At 44.4% G+C, this 9,080-nt stretch overlaps 1 protein-coding gene across 1 annotated transcript; it reads left to right on the top strand.

Annotated features, from left to right (window-relative positions):
- The first annotated feature begins 1,892 nt into the window (after positions 1–1,892).
- On the top strand, positions 1,893–8,678 carry LOC117480641 (transcriptional repressor scratch 1-like). The gene is made up of 2 exons (XM_034128029.1): positions 1,893–2,148; positions 7,853–8,678. Exons 1-2 carry the CDS (start codon positions 2,040–2,042, stop codon positions 8,578–8,580), a joined length of 837 nt encoding a protein of 278 aa, XP_033983920.1. The 5' UTR covers positions 1,893–2,039; the 3' UTR covers positions 8,581–8,678.
- The last annotated feature ends 402 nt before the right edge of the window (positions 8,679–9,080 follow it).

The following is a 9,080-nucleotide window of genomic DNA, read 5'->3' on the forward strand; positions in this document are numbered from 1 at the left end:
CACTTTCAAACCTGAGTCCATGTGTCCTCTATATATCTGCCTCATTAAAACACAGCAATACTTTAAAATCCCAACACAGTAATGTGAACTTTTACACCCTGGGACTAATTAAAATATATTTATGCAGCATCATTCTGGGTCTCAACGTGATAAAGTGATATTATGAACCACTTAAAACCTGCCAGTATTCATTTTTACGGTCCCAAGCGGCTGTTTAGGAAAATATCAAACTTGACAGCATATTAGATGGTCTATGCATTCTTAATTTTGTAATAATTTAATCCAACTTGTTGTTATGATCTATGACAAACATGTCAGAAGCACATGTGTATTATATATTTTTTTCTTATAGAAAATTGATATTATTTTACTTAAAATTCATGAAAAGTGGGGCTGAGAAGGATAAGAAAACAGAAAGAAAGGGAGGTAAAATAAAGGAAGTCTTCACAGCACATGATTAATTAATCTCTCAAATTATCTTTGTTGTTGTTGTTGTTGTTGCATAATATCGACACGGAGCAGACAATCCTCGATCTTGCAGTAAAACTTGTGAACCCAGTGTGATCCTGGAGCAGATATTACTCTACTCCCATATTAATCCGGCAGTCAGTGTAAAACACTCCATTTGGTCTACACCCATTTGCCTTCAGGGCCACATTAATGATAATTACGGGGCTCTCAGCAAGTTAATACCCCCCCGTATAATACATGTCATCGCGTGGTAGGTGGTAAAAGAAGAGGAAACAAAAAAAAGTAAACAGTCTCCCAATAATCATACACAATGGGGCAATATTTAAATTTAGTGCAACACACTACGATAGCTGAATGAAATCGATGAGCACTTGAAAAAACTAACAATAAAAAAAACAACAAGTTCCATTCTTATCTCCCCAAAACATGGTGCCTCAACACACACACACACACACACACACACACACACACACACACACACACACACACACACACACACACACACACACACACACACACACACACACACACACACACACACACACACACACACACACACACCACACACACACACACACACAAAAAACGAAAAGAGAGAGAGAAAGGGGTGAGAATGAAAGACAGAGAAAGAAAGTAAAAAAAAGGGGGGGGGGGGGGGGGAGTTGATAACAGCTTCAATAAATCATCCGGGCCAGTCGCCGCTCCCCAGGGATGCGGGATGGATTAAATTAAGCACTCCCTCTACCCATGTGTCTACCCCTCCATCTCCCCCTCTCTTTCTCTCTCTCTCGCTCTCTCTCTCGCGCGCGCCGTATAAATGCCAACAGCTGATCGCGAGACGGCACACTCACGGGAACACCTCGCGGACGCAGCAGAAAGAGAGACCGAGGGGAAGAGAGAGAGAAGAGAGAGGGATACTAAAAGAGAAAGAGGGGACGCTGTTGATTCACTCGCCCACAGGGAGTCTCGTTGTGATTTTCACCGTCCTAAGTACTGGTCATTAACGGGAATAAAGGACTATTTCGGCGGCAAAAAGGAAATTGGACAAGGTGCCCGACATTTTTCTTTTGAAGAGCTTCCAAAATCTTCCTCCCCCCCTACCCCCCTCTTATTTCCTTCGCATCCCTCCCTCCTCCTCAATCTCTTCTTCCTCTTCTTTAGAAGGACCCGAGAGCCGCCGCACGCGCTGCAGGTTGCCTCCCTTACCTTTTATTTTGTTTATTTTTTGTTGACTGCTCACGAGCCTCTGCCCTCTGATCTGCCGCCTGCCTGCGAGAAAAGAGTGCGCGAGCCCCCCCCGGAGGGAGCTGTCCGGTGCTGAAGTTGCATTTCTCACCCTCTCTGCACGAGGACTAAAGCACGGGGACGGTCAGAAAGACAAACTAAAGACATACTAACTAAGCGGTGGTTGGACAGTTTTAACGGAGCAACTCGCTCTCTTCCGAAACAGTCTTCCTCTGGTGTGTATCGGGCGAGTCAGCACGCTGGCCAGGTCGTCGGAAAACGGCTGTGTTTGTGCGTGTGTGTCGTTGTGTTTGTGAGTGTGTGTGTGTCGGTGTCGCAGCACCATGCCAAGGTCTTTCCTGGTGAAAAAGGTGAAACTTGATGATTTCACTCATGATTTGGGGAATGTCTACCGGCACAGGACAGACCTCAGCCTGCGGCTCCATAACAAAGGTAGGTCAGGCTGCTGCACCGCGAGCACTAACAGGTGTCTCAAAAACAAGTCTCTCTGACAGAGGAGGAGGAGGAGGAAGAGGGGGGAGAGGCAGGGAGCCTAACAATGCTGTTTCCAAAAATAAGGCTTTAGCATGTGACTGTGAGGTGGATTTAGGTGTTAAATCCTGGAGGGAGTCCTTGTGATTGTTCTTTTAATTGACCCCAATAGCCATGTAGAGCTGCAATTCTTAACAAAAATAACTATACATTTATCACAGAGACTCAAAGATTTAATTAGCATAGCATTTTCCAGTTTGCATGTAGTGTTACCTACTCTTGTTATATCCTGTCATATATCCTTGCTCTTTGAACCATGTGACAGTGTTGTTGCTACCTGTAGGTGATGTGGGTGTAGCCTACAGGCAGAGCCTATAATTATTGATTACGGCACACTGGCAGACAGCTCAGAGATTGGACAGTTATTACCTTTATGCTGGATGATAAAAGCATCAAAGCCCTGCACTAAGCAGTCCATTATAAGTCATTCTACACGATTTGGCACCATAAAACACTGAGGAGCAGCAAACCTTAACACCACTACAGCTTAACGATACCACCCACAATCCAACAGTTGATTTGAAGCGTTTGCTCGGTTGTAGGAGTTGACTTGCCACTGGAGCGGAAAGGTCACTTGAGAAATCAACTAAATCCAGCGCGTCCCATGAATCATCGATTTTGGCCCTCGGTCAGCAGGGACTCTTCCCCCCCCCTACGCAGGCTAAATGAGGTTAAAAGAGATAAAGACAGGACTGAGGTTATTATTATGTGCTGCGCTTTAACTTGCTTAAGGGGAATTAACAAGCTCTGTCAAAGTCAAAGTGTTGTCCTTGTGTGCAAGGGGGCAGATATTTTATACAGACAAGTAACTGACAAAACATACTGACAGCATTCGTACAGTGTTGTAAAGTGTCCGGGTGAAGCCCAAACAAGCAGCTGTCTTGTTCTTCTTCATGTAACAGCGCTGTGTCCAGGACGATTACCACCAATCTGTTGTTATTGATTGTTTATGAAATGATCCCCATTACAAGCTTATAGTCTGCATTCTGCATGTGCCCTATGTTCAGGTATAGCTGTCCTATTTCTGCAGTGTATGCAGGTTTCTATAGGGCGATATCCTGCCTAGATTACATATTATTGTTATTATACAATTACACTGTATTATTCTTTATGAATACAAGCATCCCAAAAGGCTTTGTAACAATATCACAACAACCAGAATGTACCTCCCTAACTGCACCTCTCCCACGGATGATCTGTTGAATATAAGTTACAGGTAACAGATTCTGAATGCAAGTCACATTTTAAATCATTAGTTTGTACCATCAAATATGGTATTTTATAATTAAATGATTTTTGATGAGCTCATTAGGTGTAACAAACCACCTCGATATGTTGACGACAGTGTGACTCATTGTGTAGTTCTGCCTCTTTGCTCCTGAAGCTGTGAACTCCCCCCCCCCCCCGTGTGACTGTGTGCGTCACATTTTACACCAAAACCCTGAGATGCCTTTGCAATGTAAATGATGGACTGCTTCCACCACCAATGTCATTGTCACACTGTTGCACACCAACATGTGTGCTCTGTGCGCAGTCTTGCCTGCATGCCTCTGCTCGTAAAGCAAAGAGCTGTCAGCGGTGTATTTATAATGCCGAGGTTAACAAGCCCCGCTCGGCCCGACACGCGATCTGCCGGCTCAGCAGCTGCGTGTCCCGGCCCACCTTTTGTCTCTGTCCCTAACATCTGACGGGAACAGCTTAATGCAGCTTCCACATACAGTACAACACAGGCGTAGAGCCTGTGTTGTACTGTATGTGGAAGCTGCATTAAGCTGTAAACACCGCGTTAGGAGCGACTCTCTGCGCGAACAAACCGGCTTTTGGAATAATTGATATCTCACCCGTGCTCAGTGCGTTGTGTGCGATGGGACTGTGTATTCAGTTGGGATGTGTGGAGGCTGTTATCGTATGTAGACAGATATGCGTTGTCACAGAGCGTGTTGCTTCTGCATCTCAAAAGTACTCCAAGAGACTGGATTTCATAATAACAACTTCTTAAAGGGGGGGAACAAGTAAATACTAATAGCACTAATAATTCATGTTTTGATGACGAACAGGTTTCCCTTTACATCATACACATATTACATTGACTTCAAATGTAACCTCCGGACTTCCTGGTGACTTCATCTAAAGGTATTTTATGATGTGTAGATATGCTACTAAGTATTTAGTCATTTACTATATCTGCAGTTGTGTATCATTTCTTGACATGCATTCCTAATGAGAATCAGAATACCTGTATTAGTCCCACAGAGCGGACATGTACATTGTTACAGCAGAAAAGAGCCAAAGACAGCTTAATGCTACCTAAGCATGCATACAAACAAGTACTAAAGATACAAAAAGAAATTATAATAAAAAAGTTACACATTTTAACAAAAAACACACCCTGTAACAGTTCTGAGGATTTACTGTAGCAGCCAGGTATATATTGCACAGTTTTTAACAGCATATATATATATATATATTGCACATAGTTGGTATTTAACAACAAGAGTTTGTAGTGATGTAGACAAACACACTTCACATGTCCGGCAGTGGCTCAGTCAGTAGGGGACTGGGAGCTGTAGGGTCGCCGGTTCAAGTCCCCGACCAGACCTAAATATGGAGTGTGGACTGGTACTTGGAGAGGTCCCAGTTCACCTCCTGGGCCCTGCCGTGGTGCCCTTGAGCATGGCACCGGACACCCCCCCCCCACTCCCATTGCTCCCTGGGCGCTGTGCAATAGCTGCCCACTGCTCCTAGTACTAGGATGGGTTAAATGCAGCAGAGGCAACATTTCTCCGAGTGTGAATCAAACCATTAAAGAGGGTTTCATCCCTCCGATTCTATCTATCTACATATACAGTATATGATACTCCTAAAAAACATACGTCACAGCCCCCTCCAACCTGCTCACATACTGTACATCTGCATAGCTTTAGGAGGAGTTTTAGTAACTGTACTGTCCCCAAAAGGCTTGCCATGCAGCTCTTCAGCCCCCTGATGTGTGAACAGCACGCTGTTGCCCGCACTGACTAAGCCTGTGCAGCAGCCCTGCTGTCACCGTGCCATCGACCTGCTCCGCACTGGAGCTGTCCGTGGTGCTGATGCTCCTTTTCACCGCCTAAATCAGCTTTCTCAAGTTCAGGGTCAGCCTGTGTGCATTTATCTTTCTCAGAGGATGGGATTTAAATTGCAACCTTTGAGAACTGAGAGGTCTATTGCTGAATTATATATAGACTAATACTGCGGGCTTTTTTTTACACTCCACAGGTGTGCAGGAGTGAGACAGATGTTCTGCGTTGCAATATGCCAATTCAGACTTCCACATATGTTTACAGTTGTTGGAAGTAGTTACAGTTGCTGCTGCTAATTGTGAGTTGAGGTCTTCCCAGAGTACTTAGGAAGGTTTAATGCAGGTGTTGGATTTGGACATAGGTGCTGCAGCAGTATGCAGGTGCGTAGGACTGTGACTATTAGGATGACTAGTAGGATGGGAAGAGGATAACGACACATATCACTATCAGAATATTATGTTTTGTTTCAAGGATGAACTGATGATGGTCAAAGTCAAGGTCGCTGTGACCTCGCAAAACACGCTTTTGGTCATAATTTAATAATTTATAAGCTAATAATGACAATTTTGCACATATGTCTAAACACATGACATTTTGGAGTGACATGGATGTAAACTGAAACTGGACTGTTAGCTGGAGGCAACACACTACTTGTATGTTGTTAGATCCCACTGCTCTGATTTCAAAGTAACACCTTCTGACTTACATTTGTCGTGTTCTTTATACTGATCGTTTTCCTAATATTAGATTTAAAAAGTGCATTGTAACGAATGTTTGCAGTATCACACTATTTCGTAACTGTCAGCCCTGTATCATGACAGTTTGGGCCGTACCAGCAGATTCTTGCAGATACACAGCCGTTATGACGAATACAGTATTCTGTGTCCTTCTCCACCTGACATGTGGCAGCCTAGTCAAGTCTTTTTCAGTGCATTTCATTGAGAGGAGGACCTTAACCCTCTGCACCTCTCAGAAACAGCACAACACAAAACATATTCGATAAAACCACGGATGATCTTGTGGATAGAAGTCTTAGAAATACATGTAACGTGTTTAAAAGAAATGTTGATCGGCTCTTTTTGTTCGGTTGAAGTGTTTCCATCTTTGGTTCTCTTCTCTTTCAACTTAGAGGAAAAATGCGTAAGATTTCGAAAAGACATACAGAACTGCCATGCCTTTCGTGTCAGAGTGTGTGTCCATCCACAGCACTTAGTGAACGCCCTAATGGTGTTCCTACACACCGTATGCAGTAACATGCTAGAAACAAGTAACACGGTTGAATGAACAAGCTGAATATTCACGTCAACCTAACGTCTCTAGGTTTTGTACTAAATGCACTCAAGTGGAATGTAGGAGCAGGAAAACACAGTGCAGCTGTATCAGGCGAGATGTACCTCACTAATGGTGTGGTTGTTTACATCCCTGAGTAAGCACTTGTTCAATTTCACCAATTCAGACGGTGTAAAGCTGGTCAGGAAAGTGAAGCGCTGCATGACTGTCTCTGTGAAGCAGGATAAGCTGGAGAAAAGAGGACTATCTGATTTCACTCTGTTCTTCCTGTCCAGCTGGCTAAAGCTATTTAATGGCGTTAATCCAAACTTTCCCCCTGTCGAGTCCCTATTACGCAGGCGTGTGCAGTCGAGAATGTCACTCACACTACGTGCTGGTGTATGAACCGCAGGTCTCTGATGGGGGGGGGGGGGGGCTGGTGTTTGATCATCCTTTTTTGTATTAATTAATTTGAATATAGCATTTTATTCCTATCAAGGCAAGGCAAGTTTATCAATATACTGTAGCACCTTTCAACACAAGGCAATTCAAAGTGCGTTACACAAATGAAAGACATTAAGAGCATTAAGAAGCATGTTATAAAATGGCATTTAAAAACACTAATTTAAAAGCAAAGATAATAAACCATGAATACCAAGGCTACATGCATAAAAGTGACAGTGCAGTGTGAGATACAAACATCTGAAATGTTTAGGTCTGACTCTCAATCATTGCTAACTTTTTAGTAGAAATAGTTCAAGTTGTGTCAGTGCTACAGTACGGTCCAGCACCTACATCCGAGTCCCTACGTCTTTGTTTCCATTGCCATGCTTCACTATAAACAGCTTTTAGTATATATATATATTTTTAAATGTACATGTCGTAACGACTTGTATGTGTTTTATGTGGGCTGCCACAGTCGGACAACATATGATTCATCAAGATGTGGCTCCCCATGTCACATGCAGGTTCATTAAAATATAGCACCCCTCATTTGAGTTTCTCCACCCACAGTCTAAGAATCACCTTTCCAAAGGTGCGGTTATTTTTATAGCAAGCCAATTAGAGCACACCGGGCATTTTTGGGAGGGGTGGCTTTACCGCACTTTAATGGGGTAATTTACATAAAGAGTTAACACTGATTTATTTAGAAGGACAGTGTGAGAAACATTACTGCTTATTCTATAAAACAAAATATAACCACATGAAAATGTTACTCATAATTATGTCTCCTTTAATTTCTATAACCTCTCACTGTTTTCTTTCTTCCATGGCAGCTGGTTACATCAGTGACTACATCAGCCCCGTCGTGTACGATGGTGAGAGTGACGGTGGGCTCAAGGTGCCCTCCCCCGAGCCCCCCTACGATGGGGTCCACAGTGAATACGGGGCCCCTGACTCCGAGTCCCCTGACAGTCCTAGCTCAGAAATCACTGACGGCTACATCAACGGGGACGCTGCGGTGAGCGACGGTTACTCAGTCGACGCCTTCTTCATCAGCGATGGCCGCTCGAGGAGGAAAGCCATCAGCAGCCCCCGGACCATCCAGAGGCACAGCTGCAACGAGTGCGGCAAAACCTACGCCACGTCTTCCAACCTGAGCCGGCACAAACAGACACACCGCTCGCTGGACAGCAAGATGGCGAAGAAATGTCCGACCTGCTCGAAGGTGTACGTGTCCATGCCCGCCATGGCCATGCACCTGCTCACTCACGACCTCAAGCACAAGTGTGACGTGTGTGGGAAAGCCTTCAGTCGGCCGTGGCTTTTACAGGGCCACATGCGCTCTCACACGGGCGAGAAGCCGTTCGGATGCGCCCACTGCGGGAAGGCCTTCGCCGACCGCTCCAACCTGCGCGCTCACATGCAGACCCACTCGGCCTTCAAGCACTTCAAGTGTAAACGCTGCGACAAGACCTTCGCGCTCAAGAGTTACCTGAACAAGCACTACGAGTCCGCCTGCTTCAAAGGCCCCTACTCTCCTCTCGGCCCCCTCGATGCATGACCCCCTGCATAGATAAAACACAAACTGCAGACATAGATTACCATTATTCTTACAGACTGAACTGCAGACACAAACAATCTATTTTTGGTCAGAATATGACCTTGCTTCCCTCCTCCTCCTCCTCCTCTCTAACGGAGCCTATTCATGATGATAGCACAATTTTTCTCCTTGAGATTTGTCCACTTAAGGATTTAACTGATCGACGCATGCACTTCCTCAAAAACTCTTCACCTCCTCTTCCTCTGTCCGTTCTGGATGGAGACAATAATACTAACACGGCTTCCTTCTGGCATCTAGATACATGTACTTTGGGACACTGATGAGGACGACAGACAATAATAAGCCTATATCTCCATGGTTACCTGCACTGAGACGCAGTGAAAGAGGTTTTCTCCTTCCCATTTTGTTTTTTGGGGAATAATAGTAATAATAATAGTAATAATAATGATAATAATAATGTTCTGCTGCACCAAGTGACCATATTCTCTCCACTACTGAGG

The sequence above is a fragment of the Trematomus bernacchii genome, unplaced genomic scaffold (assembly GCF_902827165.1).
Source record: "Trematomus bernacchii unplaced genomic scaffold, fTreBer1.1, whole genome shotgun sequence".
Taxonomy (NCBI): Eukaryota; Metazoa; Chordata; class Actinopteri; order Perciformes; family Nototheniidae; genus Trematomus; species Trematomus bernacchii.

Coding starts and splice junctions, on each gene's coding strand:
- LOC117480641 (XM_034128029.1), top strand. CDS start 2,040: ATGCCAAGGTCTTTCCTGGTGAAAAAGGTGAAACTTGATGATTTCACT. Junction 2,149..7,852: donor CCTGCGGCTCCATAACAAAG/GTAGGTCAGGCT, acceptor CTTCCATGGCAG/CTGGTTACATCAGTGACTAC.